General features: G+C 38.1%; 1 protein-coding gene across 3 annotated transcripts in view; it reads right to left on the bottom strand.

Annotated features, from left to right (window-relative positions):
* The window catches only part of LOC124775014 (myeloid leukemia factor), a 129,233-nt gene that overhangs the window by 44,312 nt on the left and 59,883 nt on the right, over positions 1-25,038 (bottom strand). For 2 of the 3 annotated variants that reach the window (XM_047249773.1, XM_047249775.1), the window contains exons 5-6: positions 20,138-20,264; positions 2,187-2,258 (exon numbers count right to left, since the gene is read on the bottom strand). In XM_047249773.1, the coding sequence (XP_047105729.1) occupies positions 2,187-2,258; positions 20,138-20,264 (199 nt within the window). The remainder of the gene's footprint in view (positions 1-2,186; positions 2,259-20,137; positions 20,265-25,038) is intronic. The other variant, XM_047249774.1, reaches the window with a different exon arrangement.

The raw sequence follows: 25,038 nt of genomic DNA, 5'->3' as shown, positions 1-25,038 counted from the left end.
AAAAAATTAGACACTAAGCAAACACCCACCAGAGCAGAAAAGTTTTTATGTCTACTCGATCTGGAGATGATGAAACTGAAAAAACAAAAAATGAGATAAAAGAAATTACTCAGATCATCAAGAGAGAAAAATTTGTGATGGGAGAATGGAATTCAAAAGCAGAAAAAGGAAAAGATGGAAATTTTTTAGAACATGTATTGACGGAAACAAATGAAAGAGAAAATATGCCCGATAGAATTTTGCACAAAGCACTATTGAATCAGTGCTAATACTATGCTTAAGGACCATGAAAGACATATGTATACATGTAAGAGATTAAAAGTGAAGAAACTGCAGACAGGTAGCAAATTGAGGAGTTGGGACCTGAATAATAATTAACTGTGTAGATTTTAAAGGGAGTAATATGCAATGACTGACTGAAAAAGGGTAAAAGAAAACGAAAGAAGGCAAGCCGATAACTGTGAAATGAAATACTGAAGGCAGCAAAGGATCAGATAATCAAAGAGAAGCCCAATGGAAGTTCTTTGACAACACCTGAGATAGCGATTACGTGAAAAGAGAAAATATAATGCAGCAAGTAATGGTTATAGTAGGATTGCATGCTGTAGAAGCATGGATAAGTACGGTAAAGATGGATGCCACCTACAAGAAAATCTGGACAAAACGGAAGCACTTTTATGAGCATCAAGAGCTTAGATGGGAAGCCAATACTAATTTAAAAAAAAAAAAAAAAAAAAAGAGAAAATAAAGGTTTTTGGCAATCCACTTAACGGATGTTAGTTCATAGTCCCTATCCCCCCCCCCTTCTTCATAATATTCTTTTATATTTTTAATAGCACTATTTACCACATGAATGGCAAAATATCATTGCAGGTTTACTCCTTACAATAATGTTTTTAGGTATCATTCCACCTTACACAACACAACCTTGTTTTTCTATTTTAATTTACTTAATCTACTCAGTGCAGTCTAGGCACACTTCTTATGCACATATTTTTAATGAACTCTTTATGTAGCTCTCCTTAACTAGTGACTGTACATTTGGGCAGTTGACTTTAGCCATGCCATCATTGTGTCTTCTTATAAACAAATAAACTTTTACATAGACAAGAGCTCTATGTTAATGGGCCACTACACTTGGCATTTAATCTTTGCACCAGAAATACTATGTTGCTGCAGTGATTATTTGTGTTCCTCCGACTTCATTAGTTCGTGATTTAACATGTGCATTAGCTTAAATTATAATTTTCTGTTCAACAGTTGTTACTACTCTGTTTTGTTTGAAATAGTGTTGTAGCCAATAATTTAATTTTGGTGTACATTACACCTTCTGGAGATGACAATTTTAAAATTCTTGAAACCTAGGTCAAAGGTTCCAATAAACCTTCACTTGCAACTGGTTGGCCGATTTTCTTTTTCAACCCCTCCTAAAATACTATCTTACAGTTGCCAAACTTACAGTTTGGATTTCAAAGATAATATCATGAAAAAGAAAGAAGCACACCATCAGGTGGAAAAAACACTACTGCAAGATGGATTTGACAGAGCACTAAACAAGCCAAGTGTAAACAAGCGCCTGGAGTCAATGGTATTACCTCAGAATTATTGAGATCCTAGGGAGAACCACTGAAGACAAAACTATCCCACCTGATATGGAAGATATGATACAGCTGAAGCACCCTGTTGCTTCAAGAAGAATGTAACAACCCCAACCCCAAAGTAAAGTCACATTATTTCAAGTGTTAATATTACATAACTATCAGTTTAACAAGTCAGGTTACAAAATACCAGAACAAATTATTTACAGAAGGAGTCTGGTACACACTCATCATACGGACGGGCAGTTTGGGCCATACAACATTACAATGCAAGAGGGGCAATAATGAACTACAATTCGTATAAGCAGATGGGTTAAAAGCAAACCTATGCTCACAGTGTTGTTAGATTTAGAGAAAGCTTTCAACAATATTAACTGAAATAATACATGCTTTAAAAATCTTCATCAGTAGTAAAATACTTGAACACACACACACACACACACACACACACACACAAAATGTTAATTGTCAAGGATATTCTCTTACTATTATAGTTAAGCCACATTGAGAACAATGTTAACAGTCAAACAAATTAAAGGCAAAGCCAACCACATCCACATTAAAAATTTTCTCAAGGGAAACCCTTACCGAGATGGAGATGGCAGCGCTGGATAGTTCCTGTGATTATTACTGTGATAGGGACGATTCTTGATGCGAGAACTACAAGTAATAAAACACGATAATCAAGCAACAAAACAAAATCAAACAAAAGTTTACATGCATAAAGAAAATAAATTAAACCACAACATGATTCTATCATACATTCTAAAGTAAATTTACAGAAGGCAAGTGTAGTAGCCTTTCGTGATAGTGGACTACCAATCCAACTGCGAACTAAGTATTTAAATCACAATTCTTTACTGCTTGTAATTAAATACAAAAAAGCAAATGCTGACAAGGTTCCTACATGCAAATTCAACCTCTGGTGCTGCATATTTTCAGTAACAAATGTTTGCAAGAGATACAGAATAGCTAAACTTTCAGTATACTTATTTTTCACACTTCATTTATGTAAATCCATGGTAAATCACTAAGGCTTTAATACAACATGTAACACAGAAAAACTATTCTTTGTGTAATCTGATGTTTGGTGATATTTCATGCACTAACAATGCACTGAGAACTGTTTATGACAGATGGAGGCATGAGCCAAACTCTCTTTCAACACTTTAAAAATATAAGCCCAATTTACACACAGTCTTAAAATCCACTACACAAAATTTTACAAGCGATCAAGCATGTAACATGGCGATTCCCTGTGAAGTGAATTGGAATGATGTACTCCTTCGAAGAACAAGTCGATATGCTTCTCATTTCTGCAGAATGCCAACGAAATTCAGTGAGAGCTAGAGACTTACATACGTTGTACATTTAAATGTGCGTATGATAAATTGAGAACTGGATCTTTAACACATCAGAAACATATCCAACAAAGTAAAGTTACTAAAAAGGAAATAGAAATTGGTACTCTTGCCACTGTGGTTCGAGAAACTTGTGTTAGAGTCAAATCGCAAGGGAATCTGGCATGAGCCAGAGTAGTGTTTTTTGTGTTCTGCATCACCACCGATACCATCCTTACCATATCAGTCTCCCCCAAGAATTAACTGGTATGGATTGTATGCATCACAATGAATTTGCCGGTGGACTCAACTTCAGATTTAGAGGGATGACACATTTACTAATTTGATTTTCTTTACTGTCAATCGATGTTCATGCTACCTTTGTGACCTTCGTTGACCTTCCAAGAAGTTACTGTTACACATCATTGGATTCATCTCAGTAGTCACTATCAGAAACTGCCAAACTATAGTATCCCATTTAAAAAACAAAGTTGACCTTCATATATCTGCAGCTCCCCACCTAGCATCAAAAAAACCATCATGTTATGGCCCCTGCTGTCCCATGCAACTTTTGTCCCACAAACTTTACAGCTCCTATCATCCTTTTGGAGTTATTCTTTGTGGCAATAGTGAGTCACCCCGTGTGTGAAATATATGAACAAATTTTGGCAAGAGGAGAGAAACAAGTGCAGCGTAATAAACCAAAACATACAGAAAGAAAGAGGCTGTCACTTAAGTGGAAGTATCCATTTCAGCTATCTGTTCAACACAAATGTCCCTTGGAAAATCACACAGCCAATCTTCTGGGCTGTCAAGACCTCTATAAAGGGTGGAGAAAAATTGTGTCACAAAATTTTAACCCTGCATAGCTGATGCCAGTAGGAACCAAAATTACTAGTTTTCTGTAAGGCTGACAATGCACAATTTTTAAACTATGGAAACTGGGCGCCATGCGCCCAGATTGGCTGTAGGATTGCCCTTGTAGGATGCTCTGGACAACCCATGACCGCAAATGCTTTGCCTGCTGGAGATCGCGATGTATCCAAGGCAGCCCCCCCACACGCTGTGGTAGCGTGCCAGCTTTCCACTCTGGGGACCTTGGGACGAATCCACCGGGATCCCGACACATCCACTGTAGTTTCATGATAAGACATACCGGGAACAAACCAGTCAACAGCTGTTAGTACAGGAAGTCTTACAAATTGGTTGGCCCTCAAAAGGGCCTTTTTTGTAGTTAGGACATTGTTTACTTAAAGCACATGCCCGAACTTGCGACCCTCTGATGTGATAAGCTTGGTAAAGTCGAACGGTGTTTTGTCGAACTCTTTCAAAGATTCCTGGCATTGCCCTGACGTGATTGGTGGCATGTTGAATACAATCCATTAATTCCTCTTCGTTTCTAGGTAGTTTGTGTCCGGGTGGGTGAATTATAACGTTGAAGAATCCCCCTCACAGGAAAAGGTCCTGTGGCTTCAGTTCTGGTGGTCGCAGGGGCCATGTCCTGCAAGAACATCTTGCTATTTACCCAGCCGTGTGGGTGCCCCATCGTGCTGCGAACACATGCGTAGCCGTATGTCCAGGAAAACGTCTTCCAGCAGGCAAGGTAGAGTTTCTTGCAAAAAGTGAAGGTAATTTGCCCCAGTAAGTCGAGTAGGTACACGGACTTTGCCTAATCAGATGGTCACCCACAATGCCTGCCCAAATGTTGAGCAAAAATCGCTCCTGGCGTCCGTGGATGTAAATAGTGTGAGGATTTCCCCTTGCTCAGTAATGAACGTTTGAAGTATCATAAAGGCCATCCCGATGGAAGGTGCACTCGCTGGTATAATACATAATGATGGGGAAGTTGGGACCTCGTGCAACACGTCACAGAAACCACTAACAAAACCCTACACTGAGTTCATAGTCCACTGTAGAATTTATGTCTTGGACAGGGTGGAAACTAAATGGATGCTCACCATCATCCCTCAAAACCTCTCACACTAACCGATGAGTGACCCTCATGTCGTGTCCAACCACTTGAGCACTTGTCGTAGGTGCTTCCCCGAAGCGCACGAGAACAGTCTCTTCAAATGCAGCATCCTGTCATATTCGAAGTCTTTCACCATCACCATGATATCCCACTAACAAGCCTGTTTTGCCAAGTCACTGGTGAATTGCTGTAAACGTTTTTGGGTGTGGATGGCGTCCTGCTGTTAGTATCGTTCCTCATACAACTGTCAAACTTCATGGGCATTATCATCAGCTAGTCCATAAACAAAAACCATATCTTGTTCTCAAACAAATAATGTGCCACCAGCTTACTGTATGACTAAACCACAGGTGACTGTGACTATTACTACTGTGAGTGTGTGTGTGTGTGTGTGTGTGTGTGTGTGTGTGTGTGTGTTCCAAAGCAAAGCTTACATGTAAATGCCTCTGATGTGAGATGGAGAGAAACAGCACAAGACCTACTTGACACGTGTGCGTATCATGTTGGGGAAGTGACGGAGCGAGGGACATTTGAATCCGTGAATTGACAACCATAGCACTGCCCATCAACTGATGAATGGCAACAGGGCAATCCCACAGTCAATCTGAAAGTGTGGCGCTGAGTTTCTGTAGTTTAAAAATGATGCGTTGTCAACCTACAAAACATCAGATTTTGGTTCCTACTGGCATCAGCTATCCAGCGTTAAAATTTCATGACAATTTTTCTCCACCCTGTATAAGAGCACCTCCAAGAAGGGGAGGGGCAAATGTAACTAGGGCTCTCTGAAGTGAAATGTTTGTGATGCAGCTGAGGTCAATCATATTATCAATACATTGATAACTACTTCAAGATTACGGCCGCTCCCTGGCACTATATGCCCTCACATCCCCAGACTGGGTTCCAAATTTTGCAGACAATGAGTTCATGAAATGCTTCAGAAGATTGTTTCAAGACATGCCCTCTGGAGATCATCCACACATCATGGACAGGTAGATCATGTTTGTCAAAGGTTTGCCTCTCCTCATTCTTAAAACAGGTAAGTCACTCTCATCCTGGAGTCTGCTGAGTGATGGATGTGCCTTTTGTGACATAACAAGTAGGAACTATTCCATTTGTCATGCCTTCCACCTCTTGATAATCAGTATTTTTTTCTTCCCAGTAATTATGCTAATTATCATTGTTTTGTAAGTATGACATGTACCAAAATATTTGAAAACTTTGATTATTCTTTGCTCCCTCTAAACCTATTAGTCAAACAATAGCAACTCCAGAGTGGAATATCAACAATACAAGGAAAGGGATAGGTACCTACTCACTGTAAAAATGCTGCTTCTGCCAATGCACTGACCTGTCTTTCCCCCTCCCTGCCCTCTCCTTTTCCACCCCCCCCCCCCCCCCCACTTTGAGATTTAGTGGTAAAATATTCTAGTGGCTCACTTGTCAAAAACTGAACACACATGAAGGGTTCAAACAGGAAGAAGTGTACTGAACTGAGAAAAAAATGAAGCAAAATAGAAACAGTGAATGGTCCAAGACTAAGTTGTGCAACACGAGTAACTTGCATGAACTATGATATCATGTCACTGTGTTGGACTGCAAAGTGGGAGATCCATGAACAAACCTCCCTCATATCCCACTTTTCCCCCCATAAAATTACAAACTTACCATCCAGACATTCATTCATGTACCTGTTCTCCCTCTGTAGTCTTGGCTACTGTCATACGTAACATTGGTTATAGAATGTGAATCACATGCTAAGACTATATTACCATTGCAAGTCAATGTGATGCACACGGAGAGTAGGTGAGACACCACATGGACCTTTCTCACAGAACTGAAAACAACAAATAAACGGGTGTTGAAGTATACTACAACAAAGGAAATGAATTTTACATCTGGAGGCCCCGTCCTTATACCTAGCTACTGCAAACAGACATTACACCATGATGCAGACAAGTCAATGACCAGATAGACAGTTCATAATTCTACGGGGAAATGGGGGAGGGGGGGGGGGGGAGTGGTGGGAGGAAGGGCACGAGGGAAATTTGAACATGGATCTCCCCCTTTGCAGCCAACACCGTGACCACATAACCATGATAACGTGCCTAGTTATATCCATCAATGTTTCATACCTTCATCTTCAACCATTCACTGTTCCTCTTTGCTTCTATGTTCATAGTTCAGTACACCTTCCTGTTTTCATACTCCATCTACAGCCTATCCACTGGGTCACCGTACCACTAAATCTGAGGGGAGTGCGATGTCAAGTTTCCATTGCCAGAAACTTACTTTCACTGTGACGAGTCCAACAGTGTAATTAGTTTCCACTTCAAGAATCTTAACCAGAAAAACATTCATAGTTGAATTTTTCACATCATGTGAGCTAATGTACATTTGTGAAAGAAGTAACACTATTAATTACAAAACTGGCATCCCAATTCTACAGTGAAGTACTTTATTTTACATGAAACTAACTTACAAGGTAATTAGCACTGAAAGTTCCACACCATCATAATTTTGTATTGTCAATTTTGCTTTTTGGATTGTTAGATTATGAACTTTGACACTGGACTACTATTACTCTATTCTTCCTGGATCATGTCGCACACCCTTCACCAACTAAAACACTACGATTCTGAATAATTTATCATTATGTAGAACAATTTGCAATGTGGCACCTGTAATCTTGAGTACGTTATTCCCAGTGCAGACATGAAGTGATTCTATAAGCTTAGCTAAATTACTAGATTACCACTTTTTCATAAACTAAAATTTTACCTAACTGGCTATTAAATGACTGAATAATATCTGAAATAAAAATTTCTTCATATGCCTTTTTTTAAACTGGCATACGTCACTCCAAGTCCTCAAGTATGTGTCCAGTCCTGGCCAACCTAACAAGCATGTAACATCTGTGCTTCCAATATTCTATCAAGTTAAAATTCTGCTGTTCACAAAAATGTGTGTATCTGTGTGAACACGCACACACAATCAATAGTGATATTGATTACTTCCATGTGATTTCTGTAACTCAAAGAATATTTGACTGAAATGTGTCACAGTTTGTGTGAGGTTTGAGCTATCATTGTCATGTGACGAGTTATTGTTGAGCGTTGCGACTTCAATTACTGAGTGAACCAACTGAAATATTGTCTAGTATGAGGTACTACTAAAAAGTTCCTGGAATATATTTGGAGCTGGTGAAATAGAGCTTTTACTAGGAAAAGCTGCCAGGTGGCACCTAATACATGCTTTGAGAGTTACAGGCTCATTCGACTTTGAGCTAAATGATCCGATTTAGTTGTCACATGTGCTTCCTCATTCTTGCACACTGCGGGTCTTGCGAAATTGAGATGATGGGTACCTAGGAACAACATGTTTGCATAAACATTAACACAATATGTTTGGAGAAGACGCCTTAGGTCACAGTCAAGCTTTTAACTAGTTTTAAACAATTGCAAGATGGCACACAATCATTTCATGATGATTCCACTCAGAATGCCCATCAACTGATATCACTCCTAAAAATGTTGCTGCTGTCTGGGCTATGTTGCTGGAAGATCGTAATCAGACCATCCCGGATATAAGCAATGTTGTGGGGCTGTCTTACGGACTGTGTCAGAAGATAATGTCCAACAAAAGTAGTGCACAGGTGACTGGTTCCTCCGTCATGGCAATATGCGATCACACACTGTATTTATCACCCGAGAGTTTCTGGCAAAAAGCAAAATGACAGTTGTTCCTCACCCGTGATAGTCAACCAACATGGCACTAAGTGAGTTCCTCCCCTGGACAAAACTCAAAAATCCAAAGATTTTACACAATTGAGATTCAAATAGAATATCAAGTGGTACTAAACAGGCTCACAAAAAAATTAATTCCAAGGAGCTTTAAGGTCATCAAGAAGCTGCTGGGAGCTATGAGTACACACCCCCAAGTGGTCTACTTTGTAGGTTTTGGTGATAAATAAGGTAATATGGTATGTCAACTTATTTGTGTAAATATGGACTGTGTTTTGTGCCACACTTCATTACCCGGTTAGAACTATTTCTGATTATGGACAGTGCTTTATTAATGAATATTTTCTTAACTTTGTAATTCGTATGAGTACTTTTGCCACTGTACTCTTGGGTATTAGTAAGTGCTAATAATTTTCATGGAGAAGTGAAATTTATCATTGTTGAAACAATACGACTGAGGCTAATAAACTGCGTGAATAGTGCAACCTTAATTGTGGTAGTCTGTATATTTTTGTTGAGCAAACACCTACTACTGAGTAGGATTTTCAACTTCAAGGAAACAAAACAGTTGTGCTACGAAGGAGGCAACAGCGACTACAGAACATCAGGTTGGTGCACTACACTCTCATTTCTAATCTTATTCCTTCCTACCACTCTTCCCTCCCTGAGGAAGGAAATAATGTTTTCAAAAGCTTGGAGTCTTTTCTTTGCAATTTTTATTTGTGGTAGGGCAATTTCATCTCTTGAAATCACTTATTCGCCAGCCATTCTGTTTCCTTTAATTTCATAGTTTTTTTAACTGAACTTACTTTTGATATAAATAACATTGTTTTGAAATTGTATATTTGAGTATCAGGCTTGTTTACAAAGCAGTCAAAAGATCCTAGTTTGTCTAAATACTAATTTGTGCAGGCAATAAAACAAGTGAAAGTAAGTATGCATCTCTAGTGCCCTCCAAATCCTTATTTAATAAGTAAAAATATATCTTGCAAAGAAAACAAAACTCAACATGAAAACCATAGAGACATACTATAAAATACATCTTATGTAGCCCTAGGTTCACTTATGAAACTGAGCATTCTGGAATCAACAAAATTATAGAACTAGCACAGGAGTTTATATATATAGTGGGAGACTGAGGAACAATATGTCGTTCAGCTGCAAGACATTTCTTTGTGGCTGATTACAACATCTGACCGTCAAGAATACCGCCAAGTGATGAAATGAAAGGCGATGACTAAATGGTCAGCCCCCCGATCACTCCAACAAGTAAATTGCACATGCTGCAAAATCGACTCTACAATTGCAATTCATGAGCACATTTGATAAACTGTACAGACATTAAAAATTAGTTGTGAAATAACACAATTTATCTATTATTAGAAAAATTTATTTGCTTCTTTTACAAAGATTTCATCTTGGGTGAAAATCTCTAGAGATTCATCTTCTGAGAGGGAAGTTGGTACTACCCCAACAGAGAACTTATTTCTTCTTTGTATGCTTTTTTAACCTACAGAAAAGAAAGAACATGTATGCTAAGTTGATTCATTAAGGGTACTCTCCTTAAATTTTATTTTTCAAAAAATTACAGACTGTATTTTCATTACTGTTGTCAAAATTTACAAGTCATAGCCTGGCAGACGATACAAATGTTGAACATGTTAAATAAGAATAATTTGCTGAATGTTCACAGCACATCTACTTCGGAAACATACTGTTTGCATGCGCACACACACACACACACACACACACACACACACACACACACACACACACACACACACACACACACTTTCTGATGGAAAATATCAACAAACTTAAAATGCAACACGATTCAGCAACACTAACACTTATTTCTGTGGAGCAGCAAAACTCGTTTCATGTAATTTCATTTCAATTACATTGAGAATAACAATGGGTAATCAAGGTTTTAATCAGCACTTTGAAACAAAGTTACGTATTTAATTTTTTATTAAAAAAATGTCTGTAGTGCATGTGCATGATGAAATTCTGACACCTTTGTAGTATTGCATGCTGCTATAAGAGTCTAAACAAGAATGCTGCAGCCTGTTGATGAAATGGAGTATTGTGAGGTAATTCACTTCCAGCAGCAATGGAAATGTCACCAATCCAGGTGACCTTTTCAGCTGCGTGGATTGGCCTGACACAGTTTATACATTCCTGCAGCAGCGAAAAATGAATTTCAGCATGATCTTCAATTTATCAATGGGCTGCAACATTTTGTTTTGGAGATGGGCTGCAACATTTGTTTTGGATGCTCTTGTGGCATGCATTATGGAACATTTTTTTTGAGGTGATACTTAAACCTTATGACACCACCTCACATGCTGCATTTGTTGACTTTTCTGTTTTTGTGTCTTAGTATTGGTTAGGCAATTAATTTAAAAATGCATTGTTTCTTAACAATGGTAACAAAAATGCAAGCCAGAAGAGTGGAGATTTTCCAGAACGAGTAACACTACCAACTCCTACAAAACTTTTCTATCTGCTCCAGAAGCCAGTTCACAATGTGTGGCTTACATTATATCTGGTACCACTTTCTCTTCCAACCCCATTAGATCATTAATATAAATATTAAATTGTAACTACGCTATAACACTCCCCAGGGTACACTCTAAATTAGCTTTAGATCTGTCGATTTTGTTCCATGAAGAATGATGTTTCTAGTTCTATATGCAAAGAACTTGTTAATTTAATTAGAAAACTGTTCTGCTATTCAGTAAGCTTGTATTTTGTTAACTAAATGACAAACCATAATGCTTGAGAACAGAGCAAGTTCCATAATTATATAACAGAGATTGACATCTTTGGTTTAGGGCTAATAATGGTGTGTTCTTGGGTGTTCTAGCTAGCTGCCGTTTCCATTTTATGCACAATATTTCAACAACGGACTCTGTAGTCTCCTTCAGGTGCTGCCAAGTTTTACTGTTATGTCTACTTGCTGTGCGACCTCCAACCAGATTTTGAAATCACTGGTCTCTCTCAGCTACTTGCACTTCAATGCTTTTTGTTTTTCAGAGTGTGTACTGAAATTCTCTCAGCATTTCCCAGCTCCTGGTTGATTTAACAGCAGGTGAGATCTTAATAAACTGAGTTCCGGACTGCAAGCTTTGTTTTAAGAGAACCTAGATCCTATTTATTAGATTTTCTCCACCTTTGTTTCAACGGACATTAATTGCACTGTCCCAAAAACTGTGTGTTTACACCACAATACTCGTCTCATTTTATTTCAAGTGCTCATTGACAGATGGTTTGCTTGGTTGTTTTAGTTGGGGGTGTTGCTGATGTCCCACCTCTCCTTGATTGCTGTGATCATCTGCCACCACTTAAGACATGGGTCATCTGCATAGAATGTGGTACACACCCAGATTTCAGAGACCTAGATGATCTAATATTACAAAGACACTTACCTTAGATGAAGGGAATGAAACACAGAGAATGCTAGTTTCTGGGAGCTGAACTCCACAGTAAATAATGGGGTGAGACTGATAATTGTTCACAGTCTAGTTGGCGTACGGGCAGCGAGTACAAATAACTCAAAAATCAAAACTCTCAGCACATGAAGATGACAGCTGTGTTCGTCATTAAATAATGGGGATATAATCTGAACAACAACTCGGCACAACACCTGGAAGAATACCATTAACCAATTACACCATGAAAACCTGAGGTGTATAGGCCCGTAATTACACATTCTTGGAAACTTGAGTGACCTGCGGAAAACTTGACTGACTGCAGTTTTTCCTCGGCGGCTAGGTACCTTTTGTCATTTCAGTGACCTATGATAAATTACTGCTAGATGAGAGCAATTTCTTTTACATAATCTCTCTATTAACTCACAGGCGCCTCATCTGGTCCACCTGCTTTCCACTGTTTAGCAGTTTACTTTTTTCCCATCTCACAACCAATCATCTCAGTATCTGCCATTTCAGCATTTGTGAAAAGACTGAAATGTAGAACCACGTTACAGTCTTCAGCAGAAAACAATTTAGGAAAACCAAATTCAGTATTTCGGCATTCTCTCCATCATAATCTGTGTTACTGCCAGTATTGTCAGTGACTGACTAGACTACTTTGATCTGTTTACTGACTTTACACAAAGACCAAAATTTGGAAGGATAGATAGTATGATACTTCACCAAAATTTTACTCTCAAATTCAGTGAACGCTTCTCTATCTCACCCTTTTGGCTTCATTCAGTGTGTGTCTACTAAGCTTTGCGACTTCACTAAAATCTGAGATAAAGCTACTTACTAACATGGTTATTTAACCACAGAATATCTTTTCCCAACCATCATCACAACCTTACTTAAGGACATACTTTAAGGAGTTCTGTAAAATATTTCTGAGTTTTACTCATTTGTGCTACAAATTTTCATCCTCAGAGCTCAATATTTGATGCTGACTACATACCCTGTATTCAGTCACTCTTGGGGTCAATCCAAATGAAGTGGTCCAATAAAAATTAAGTTGGTTACTTTACATTTTAAAATATTTTCATTTTTTAAATGTGATTACCCTATAATTGAGAAATTCAAAACAGTTTTTTAAAAGTTTACATTTCACCTTTACTAAATGGCTGCCATTTTCATTTGGAGGCGCGCACCGATTTTTCAGTTTAGAGACGTTAGCAAAAATATTAATATCTCTGCACTGGGTTAAGTTACAATATTGCAATTGACACGATTGTCTAGTACACAAAATACCATAAATTCAAAAATAATGTCAAAATGACCTCCAAAGTTTGGTATCCGAAGTTTCAAAAATCCACTTTTTAGGCCCAAAAATAACAAACAAGGAGTGATTTATGAGAGTATTTTTTTCTTATAGTTAGATATCATACACTACTAGCCTCATATGCATCAAGAACACTTACAAATGTTTCCTTAATTTTTTATGAATTTTTGAAATTCGAAAACTCATTTTTTGTGAAGTTTTGGGTTAGTTATCTCAGGTGGGACTGAATATAAATATACGGTTTTTGCACAGTTTGTACACCTATATGACACCAAAAATTTCAACACACGAATTTTTGAAAATGAGGAGAATTCACATTACTCTACAACTGATCCTATGGTGTTGCCTATTTAAATGGTTGATTGTAATAAAATTTAATTGTGACATATTTAGTTAACACTATCACCCAATATTCATTTAGTTTATTTTTAATAATACAATATTAAACAACAGGGGCCTTCACTTTTGTTCTATGGTAATAAAAATGCCTGTCTACAGTTAGGTTTATTGTCAATAAAGAAGTACATTATTGCTGGGTGTGGCATCATAGAAGTACATTATTTGCTGGGGGTGGCATCGTTTTAGTCAGTCTGTTCTGAAACCTCTGTTAGAGTGGACGTACATACTTCACTGAGAGTGTAGAATGTGTTTTGTGCTTTGTTCTGTGTGTAATTTGTAATTAATTTTGAGAGATTAACTGGAATGCAATAACATGGATGAACAGTGCTCTGTTGGACAGATAGCACGTGAAGTGTGTCACAAAACAGTTTACAGTTCAGTTTCAAAAACTTGAAAAATGTCAATGGCTTTGATGAAGTAAGACAAACTTGGCTTAAATTTTGAGTATGTTGTTGTTGTTGTTGTTGTTGTCTTCAGTCCTGAGACTGGTTTGATGCAGCTCTCCATGCTACTCTATCCTGTGCAAGCTGCTTCATCTCCCAGTACCTACTGCAACCTACATCCTTCTGAATCTGCTTAGTGTATTCATCTCTTGATCTCCCTCTACGATTTTTACCCTCCACGCTGCCCTCCAATACTAAATTGGTGATCCCTTGATGCCTCACAACATGTCCTACTAACTGATCCCTTCTTCTAGTCAAGTTGTGCCACAAACTTCTCTTCTCCCCAATCCTATTCAATACTTCCTCATAAGTTATGTGATCTACCCATCTAATCTTCAGCATTCTTCTGTAGCACCACATTTCAAAAGCTTCTATTCTCTTCTTGTCGAAACTATTTATCGTCCATGTTTCACTTCCATACATGGCCACACTCCATACAAATACTTTCAGAAATGACTTCCTGACACTTAAATCTATACTCGATGTTAACAAATTTCTCTTCTTCAGAAACGCTTTCCTTGCCATTGCCAGTCTACATTTTATATCCTCTACTTCGACCATCATTAGTTATTTTGCTCCCCAAATAGCAAAACTCCTTTACTACTTTAAGTGTCTCATTTCCTAATCTAATTCCCTCAGCATCACCCGACTTAATTCGACTACATTCCATTATCCTCGTTTTGCTTTTGTTGATGTTCATCTTATATCCTCCTTTCAAGACACTATCCATTCCGTTCATCTGCTCTTCCAAGTCCTTTGCTGTCTCTGACAGAATTACAATGTCATCGGCAAACCTCAAAGATTTTATTTCTTCTCCATGGATTTTAATAGCTACTCCAAATTTTTCTTTTGTTTCCTTTACTGCTTGCTCAATATACAGATTGAACAACATCGGGGAGAGGCTACAACCCTGTCTCACTCCCTTCCCAACCACTGCTTCCCTTTCATGCCCCTTGACTCTTATAACTGCCATCTGCTTTCTGTACAAATTGTAAATAGCCTTTCGCTCCCTGTATTTTACCCCTGCCACCTTCATAATTTGAAAGAGAGTATTCCAGTCAACATTATCAAAAGCTTTCTCTAAGTCTACAAATGCTAGAAACGTATGTTTGCCCTTCCTTAACCTAGCTTCTAAGATAAGTCGTAGGGTCAGTATTGCCTCACGTGTTCGAATATGTTTTGAGTATATTCTTCTGTAACATCAGTGTGTGAGTATCATGAGAAGAAATATTTCCTGATTCCTTGGCATTGCAGAAAACTTACTTTGTTGCTATGTAACATCAGAAACCAAAATGTATAAGGATCATTGTGTCACCAAAATTACATTTGTCTTTAACGTTGAGTGGCATAGTGGCTTGCGTGTATGATAGATAGTGATTGAAAGAATAAGTTTGGAAAACAATGATGTTTTTGTGCATTTTTACCACCCTGCTGGCCCAAGAACATTGTTCAAGAAATCTACTAGTGAAAGTTTGGAACTAATGAAAAATGTTTTCAGGAAACTTTCAGTGCTTGAACGTACCACAGCAACTGGGAGGTCTTATTCTATATCACAGAAGCTGTCTGAAGAAGTAAGTGTTCTTAACACTGAGCACTAGGTCTAGGAACAGTCGCATCTCTAAGGATGTTAATTGAAAATATTAATTTAAAGTATGTCAAAATCATATAAATGTTAATTTCAGTGATGTTTCCACTTTTTGTATATAATTCAGTACCCTACTTCCAATAATAATTGATTATATCCTGCCAATATCACATCCGTAAAATCAGTTGTAGAGTAATGCGAACTATTTCCTCATTTTTAAAAAGTCATATCTTTGTTCACAGTCAGACACCAGTGCTGAAATTTTTACAGTACGTTGCTATCATATAGGTGTACAAACTGTGCAAAAATCATTTTTACATTCAGTGCTACCAGAGATCACTAACCTCAAACTTAAAAAAAATGAAAATTTTCAAATTTCAAAAACTCAAATTCTTGCTCTATATGAGGCTAATAGTGTATGCTATCTAACTATAGGAAAAAATAGAATCAAAGAATCACCCCTTGTTGGTTATTTTTGGGCCTAAAGAGGATTTTTGAAAATCTGGATATCAAACTTTGGAGGTCATTTTGACTGGTTATTTTTGAATTTAGGGTATTTTGTGTAATAGACAATGTTGTAGAGGACACTTTTTCTAAAAACAATCATGTCAATTGCAATGTTATAACTTAATCCAGTGCAGATATATTCAAATTTTCGCTAATGTCTCCAGGCTGAAAAATCTGTCGTGTGCCTACAAATAAAAATGACCACCATCCAGTAAAGGCGCAAGATAAATTATTTTAAAAATCTTGTTTTGAACTTCTCAAATATAGGGCAATCACATATAAAAATTAATATATTTGAAAATGGTCAAGCAACCATCACTGGACCACTTCATATGGATTGACCCTCGTGCTAGTAAAAATTATTTTTCTACCTTCCTTAACATTCCTTATAATACCTTCTCCCTGCTACAAGTTAACTTGTTTGAAAAGCTCATGTTAGTTACCAGAAGGTTTAAGACATTGGTCTCATCCATCCGTTCTTTAACGATCTGCCCAAAATAATTCCATAACAAGACATTCAGAATTATTTCACAAATCTCTTTACTGGCACCAGTTTTAATTGCACAAGTATCCCATTCTACAGCTGGAAAAAGTCTCTGCTATTACAATAGCATAACGAAACTTCGGCATGATATTCTTGGAAGCTGTCTCATAAGCTTAGTAGGTGATGTCTCTACCAATAGTGTTCTGTCTGCAATTATACAAGGGAGCATCAAATACCACCACACAGCCCTTTCAATAAACAAAAAACACTGAGGAACTACACTGTAATACAACTGTTTTGTCTACTGAAGACAAACACTCACACCCACTGTTTTTTTGGAAGTAAATTTCCTATTTTCCACACCTAATACTCTGAACACCTCAGAGCCTTAAAAAGTGACAGCACAAACAAACCACTTTTGCAGATCAGATCTCATAATATATATATATATATATATATACACACAACAAATACCACCCCACACAGAATGATTAGAGCAACGCTAGTCAGTGGCTGTTTTAATGTGTTTACTGGTGTTGAGAGGAGCAGATGATGTGCATTATTTGTTTATGGGTGAGCTGAGGAAGGTATTGCCTGTCTGAAAAGATTTTGGTAATGTTATCAGTATATTTGAACAAATTCCACTTTCCACTACAGATATTGTGTCAACAGATGGCAAGGGTCCTTTCCGTGTGACCAGTTCGTGAAAATGTCAATCAACCAACCTGAATGAGACAAGAAGTTTTAGGTGTTGACTGTATAGAAAGGGTTCCTCCAGGTAGCCTATAAGTAAGTTGGCATAGGATGGCACCAAGAGAGTACTGACAGCAGTATCGCAGATTTGTAGATTCAATCTTCGAAAGTGAAATAATTGTGGATCAGGATGTGGTTGGCTAGGAGAATTTACGAAAAGGTGATGGATCTGGTATGAGGACAATGTTGGGACAGATAGTTGTCCACAGCCACTAGGTTATGAACATGGGAAGATGTTTGTGTACAAGGATTTAATGTCCACAGTGACCAACAAGGAGCCTGGTGGAAATGGGACAGGAACTGAAGAGGCAGTGAAACATCACTAGGATTCCACGACTTCTATGGTGGTGACTTTGTACGGCAAGGATGAGAAGGTCTGAATTCATTTTCAGTTATGGATAGCTGTGCGATTCACAGGAGTGGTGCTGGATCCACTGGGGAGGGATTTAGGGAAGTGAGGTAGGCCAGGTTACAAATGTGAATTCCTGGAAGGTTATAGGGGGAGAAGTGGGTAGGAGAAGGGGAGGTTCACAGCTGGATGGAGGCTGCAACTGTTATAAAGAGGGTTCTATGTGCAGTTTTGGTTAGTTGTTACCGGGGAGGGGGTGGGGGGGGGGGGCAGAAATGTTTCCTGGGTAAAGGTCATCTGCAGTTTCTCTGTCTCAGAACATTAACAGAGAAAGTGTACAAAGTAAATTCATACACTTAAAATGAACTTTAAAATAACAATCGCCAAGAAATTTCTGCCTCTGCAGAGTGTGATGAGCAGCTTCCTAAGCATGTGTCAGAAATGCTTTAACAACAACTGGAGGCAGATCCAGCATCTCCTGGGTTAATAAATGTGAGTAATTTACTTCTGTTTGTAAGTGTTTATATTGTGCATGTTTGAAATGACTTATGGGACATAATGTGCTGCGTTTACTGCACATCTCGTAACTGTGAAAACAGCAGCCAGCTGGCGTTAACAATTTATCATCCTGTAGAAACTGACTGACAGTACACGATGAAATATGTTGTTGATAACAGATCACAATATAACTAAAAAGGGACAAAGCAACGTGCAAAGGTACGTAAGAAAGATAGAAAAATTACACAGGTTCCAGACAAAGTCCTTCAGAGCTAACACAAAGTTGTTTTTCAATTTATTTTTGTGGTTAGGAAGAAGGCTGTATCATTGTAGTGATTCTTCAAAAGAGGACAATTAAAATCACTGTAACACACTTATAAGTGTTCTGGTTTATTCCCTATATTCAGATGAACTTTTCAATCATATTCCCTCTCTCTTCGGTGAACAATATGCAAACTCAGTGCAGGGGAGCTACTGGATGAAGGCTGCCTGTGTAGTTGTGTGTGCGTCTGATGCTGAGAAGTGTAAGTAGTTAAAAATTAACAAAACTTAGATTCGACAATGGGGACTATGGCTGGTAAGCTACAGAATATTGTTTGAATGGTACCAATTCGTGCTAACTGACAACAGCAAGAATACAGTAATGGAGGAATTGCACAGAAAAAGTGGAGGGATACCAGTACTTGCCCCTCTAGATTTCACTTCCACTGAATGTAAGTACAGTGATCTGTAGTGGCTTTAATCCCTACAAATTTTCAAGAAGCGGTTTTAAATGATGACTATGGAGATATACTACAACCCCTTCCCTATTGCTACCATAGGGACTGTGAGGCCAAGATTAGAGTAACAGCAGCATGCACACAGACTTTTAAAGAATTGTTTTTCCTGCACACTCTGAGATTATATATATAAAAACAAAGATGATGAGACTTACCAAACAAAAGCGCTGGCAGGTCGATAGACACACAAACAAACACAAACATACACACAAAATTCTAGCTTTCGCAACCAACGGTTGCTTCGTCAGGAAAGAGGGAAGGAGAGGGAAAGACGAAAGGATGTGGGTTTTAAGTGAGAGGGTAAGGAGTCATTCCAATCCCGGGAGCGGAAAGACTTACCTTATGGGGAAAAAAGGACGGGATACACTCGCACGCACACACACACACACACACACACACACACACACACACACACACACACACATCCATCCACACATATTTTTTTGGTGTGTGTGTGTGTGTGTGTGTGTGTGCGCGCATACCCGTCCTTTTTTCCCCCTAAGGTAAGTCTTTCCGCTCCCAGGATTGGAATGACTCCTTACCCTCTCCCTTAAAACCCACATCCTTTCGTCTTTCCCTCTCCTTCCCTCTTTCCTGATGAGGCAACAGTTTGTTGCGAAAGCTTGAATTTTGTGTGTATATTTGTGTTTGTTTGTGTGTCTTTCGACCTGCCAGAGCTTTTGTTTGGTAAGTCACATCTTTGTTTTTTGATAAATTTTTCCCACGTGGAATGTTTCCCTCTATTATATATATATGAGAGAACTAGCTTTTATGTCTTAACACAACAACATTATTTCAATTAACCACAACAATTAACAGGTAACTCTCTCAGGGCAAGATGACAAAACAACACGTCAATCATTTAGTGCAGTTCAACAGTAGTAAATAATTTAATACTAATAGAAGCAAATCCAGTAAACACCATAACTTACCTGCTGCTAGGAAGAGCAAGCATATCACGGTGCCTTCTAGAGGGAAGATGGGCTGAGGGATAATTTATTGATCCCACTGTGTTGCGGGCTTTCTGTTCAAATTCTTTGTTAAACTCCTCTGCTTCATCTGAAAAATTATGTTGAATAAAATCAGTATAAAGATGGAAACTTTACCATAATTCCCTCACTGACCTCTACAAATATATCTGCATCTATACTTTTAAGGAATACAAAGAATGATCCCTCTTACGCTGCTCTGCCAGCTCTTTACTATCACTATGGGACTGATACTTAAGGATACGGGATACTTGTAAATGGTGGAAAAAACATTGAAATTTTTTTATGACTTTATTAAATTATATAGTCTTTCCTGATTACATTGATATATACATTATAGGGTTTCAAATGAAGAATGACCTATATATACCACATTTTAAAGTTACAGTCATATATGCCTCCACACCCCCTTTATTTCCGTTACAGAAACCAGTATTATTTCGAAAAGACCTGAACTTTGTTTCCAGCAATTATATGTATAATACATTGTATGTGTTGGTAACAGTGCAGGTTTCTAGTGTCTGTAAATGGTTATCTATGCTAGTATTTACTTCTGATTTGCATGAACAAACATTCACGTGTTACTGAATGTATGTTGTCCGAGTGCTACATATATTTGTGGAAGTACATATCCTTTAGTGTGCAATAAATACGAAATATGCCACGCATCAAGAAATTCAATAAAAGGAAATTCTGTAATAACCAGTTCACAGACAAAGCAAGTCACACTGTTGAAAGTAATCTATGTATCAGTTCTTCAGGGAAGAAACTCCCACATGGCACACCTCCTGGTGATTCAAATTTTTGAGTTAACAATGACATTGTTTGCAGTGGATTTTTTGTTGTTGATGATAATGTGGGCATCTTATCTTTGATAAAGGAAAGGGCAAAATGTAAACAATGTGATTGTGTAGGCTGTCTGGAAATAACTGAACAACAAAGTAGCAGGAAGAGTTTAGCATCAAAATTAGTTGTTCTGTGTAGATCCTGCAATAAATCTACCTCAAAAATGACTTCGAACATTGTGCATAATTCAAATGATGTAAATTTGAAGTTAGTGTACGCAATCCATGCAACAGGAAAAGGAAAAAAAGGCTACTCAAATGTTTTGTGGTCTGATGAACATTATTCCTCCTCCTTCTCCTCCCAGTAGGTTCAGCAAGTACATAAAAATACTTTTAGGTGCCTTGACAGTTGTGTCTAAAGCATCTATGAAACGTGCAGTAGAAAAAACTGCAACTATTCGTGGGACCAGGCACATTGCTGTTGCACTTGATGGGACATGGCAAAGTCAAGGACATCGTTCCTTGAATAGTGTTGTAACTGCTACTTCTTGGGTGAATGGATAAGTAGTTAATGTTGAGTGCTTATCTAAGTACTGCCACACTTGCCATGACAACACTGAAGGATGTGAACATCAGTGTTCTAAGAATTATGATTGGTACACTGGAAGTATGGACTGTGATGGAGATCTACAAATATTTCAGAGGTTGGTGCCCGTTTATAATGTTAGATATATGAAGTACCTAGGTGATGGGGACTCCAAATCTTTCAATAAAATTAATGAGTTCAATGTTCGTGGTGATACCTTGGTAACAAAACTGGAGCGTTGTGGACACGTGCAAAAGAGGATGGGTGCTAGATTGAGGAAGCTACAAAGCGAAATGAAAGGAAAGTTGAATCTGATGGAAAATCTCTCTCTGGCTGAGGCACATTGACAGAAACTGAAATAGACCTCCTCCAGAGATATTATGGATCGGCCATTAAATGAACTGCACCTCTGAAAGATTATACAGCAATGAGAAAAGCTGTATGGGCCACCTACTTCCATAAGTTGTCTGCAGACGAGCACCCTATGCACGGACTGTGCCCTAAAGGAGCAGATTCTTGGTGTGGTTACCAAAAAGCAAAAGAAAGTGGTCAAACATACCATCATAAGCATTCTCTTCCTGAGCCTGTTATGAATGAAATAAAACCAATTTTTAGAGACCTGAGTGACCCTGTTTTGCTTAGTAAATGTCTTCATGGGGGCACTCAATACAAACAAAAGTTCCAACCATAGCATTTGGGAAATATTATCCAAGAATGTTCTTGTAGGACTAAATACATTAAAAGTTGGTGTACTAGATGCAGTGATATTTTTCAATGATTGAATGTTAGGAAGGTTGGAAGTCCTGAGAAATTGAGGAATAAAATGTGGCCCTAATATGGAAGATCAACTGCTTGCGTGTGACAGACAACGAGTGCATGAAGCTGAAAGATTCACTCTTCAAGTTACTAAAAAAGGAAGAAGTGCTAAAAGGAATGCCAACAGGAAGCTTGAAGATGAAGAAATGCTGCAGGAATGTTCTAAGGCACAGTTTAATTGGACTTCTGTATCTTCATTCACAATTTCACGTAAGTTGTATTTTTCAGAATTCAGGTACAAATATTTCCCAAAGTTTACAAAGCATTGCTCTAATTTTTTTTCTGTAACTTGCAATAGTCCATACTTATGTAGTAGACATACACTTTACTGCAAAATCAACTAAATTATAGAAAAAATAACATTACGAAAAAATTATAAAAATTAAAAGGTAAGATGTGATATTTTTTTATCCTTGTAATATACACAAGAGGTGGAATTAAATAGGTCTAGTACCTCAGCCATCATGTCATGTATATCTGGCAAAAATTTGGTCTCCTCCAAATGTATAACATTGGATTAAATGGTACCTCAATTTCAGGAAGCATTTCGGAAAAAAAAATTGCATCAATTTCTTTGTAATTTTTTAATAATCCTAATCAGGTTCAAAATATTTAAAATACTTTCAATTTGTTTAGATAGTGTGCTGCAATACCTGATATTGACAAAAAAGTCTGTAAAACATATACATTATAAACAGTGCCTGAAAGAAATAATTGTTGATTTTTCTACAACATTGAGCCGGAAAAGTACCCTGATCCTTATGGGACAGAAGAACATTTATAGTTTCTGCCCTGAAAGCTAGTTCTGTAACTTCTGTATGCAGATTTTTGCTAAATGTACGATGTGTTTCTTAAAGTGTCTGCTAGTCATGATTTTTCAACATTTATGTTACATGCTTGCATGACAACCATTTTGCTCCTCCCCGATTAATATGTACCGTATTTACTCAAATCTAAGCCGCACTTTTTTTCCGGTTTTTGCAATCCAAAAAACCGCCTACGGCATACAAGGGAACCTCCCCATCGCACCCCCCTCAGATTTAGTTGTAAGTTGGCACAGTGGATATGCCCTGAAAAACTGAACACAGATCAATCGAGAAAACAAGAAGTAGTTGTGTGGAACTATGAAAAAAATAAGCAAAATATACAAACTGAGTAGTCCATGCGTAAAATAGGCAACATTAAGGAGAGTGTGAGCTCAAGAGCGCCGTGGTCCCGTGGTTAGCGTGAGCATATGCGGAAGGAGAGGTCCTTGGTTCAAGTCTTCACTGGAGTAAAAAGTTTAATTTTTTATTTTCTGACAATTATCAAAGATCAGGCAATCACACATAATTAACTTCGCTCTCCAAAATTCCAGGACATGTTCAAATTTGCTTGGACATATACAGGATTTGACGGTCTACACACGGAAAAATATGAAAACATTAAAAACATATGTTTTGACAGAGCACAGGGAAAACTGTGCGACTGTGAAATTGTTGCATTCATTTGTTGCAGTTTATGTGAAACTTGTGTTTTCATCACTTTTTTGGTAGTGATTATCACATCCACAAGAAAACCTAAATCGGGCAAGGTAGAAGAATCTTTTTACTCATTCGCCAAGTGTACAGGTTAGGTGGGTCGACAACATATTCCTGTCATTTGACGCACATGCCGTCACCAGTGTCGTACAGAATATACCAGACGGATTTTCCTGCGGAGGAATTGGTTGACCTATGACCTTGCGATCAAATGTTTTCGGTTCCCATTGGAGAGGCACGTCCTTTCGTCTACTAATCGCACGGTTTTTGCGGTGCGGTCACAAAAAACAGACACTAAACTTATTATAGTGAACAGAGACGTCAATGAACAAACGGACAGATCATAACTTTGCGAAAAGAAAAAAATTAAAATTTTCACTTGGAGGACTTGAACCGAGGACCTCTCGTTCCGCAGCTGCTCACGCAAACCACGGGACCATGGCGCCCCTCAGCTCATGTTCTTGATATTGCCTATCTTGCACATGGACTACTCAGTTTGTATATTTTGCTTATTTTTTTCATGGTTCCACACAACTTCTTCCTGTTTTCTCGATTGATCTGTGTTCAGTTTTTCAGGGCCTATCCACTGTGCTAACTTTTAACTAAATCTGAGGGGGGTGCAATGGGGAGGTTCCCTTGTTAGAATCGAGTGCAAAGTAAGCGGAAGTTCTGAAAAATGTTGGTAGGTGCCGCCACAACTAATTCCTGCCGTCAATTATATGTAGGCAACACAGGCATGCTTTGCAGGCACAAAGATAAATACTGGCGCCAAAACCTCTGCGTCAGTAAAAAAAAAGTGGAAGACGAGCATTTTTCTCCGCCCCGAGTTTTGAGCACTGCATTTTCATACGTTATCCAACAAAGTAAATACAAATTCCGTATTGTTCATCTTCGAATGTAGCGGCATTTCAATGTACCACGAAAATCCGACTGGCAAGACTGTTTGGGTTGTTTGTCAATATGGCCAACTCTACGTTCTGAATTTTTTCCTACCTCTGAGAAGAGATGGTTGCTAATAGGAACTTTTATGAATTATGAATCACATGCAGTACTCTCTTCACCATAAGAATGATAGGAATATAAACATTTTGCCACGTATTCTTTCGTGTTTGCTGCTATCTCATTTAAATTCTGTTT

The sequence above is a fragment of the Schistocerca piceifrons genome, chromosome 2 (genome assembly GCF_021461385.2).
Source record: "Schistocerca piceifrons isolate TAMUIC-IGC-003096 chromosome 2, iqSchPice1.1, whole genome shotgun sequence".
Classification (NCBI taxonomy): domain Eukaryota; kingdom Metazoa; phylum Arthropoda; class Insecta; order Orthoptera; family Acrididae; genus Schistocerca; species Schistocerca piceifrons.
Note: the sequence above shows the minus strand (reverse complement) of the source record. Positions and strands in the feature narration are given on the sequence as shown.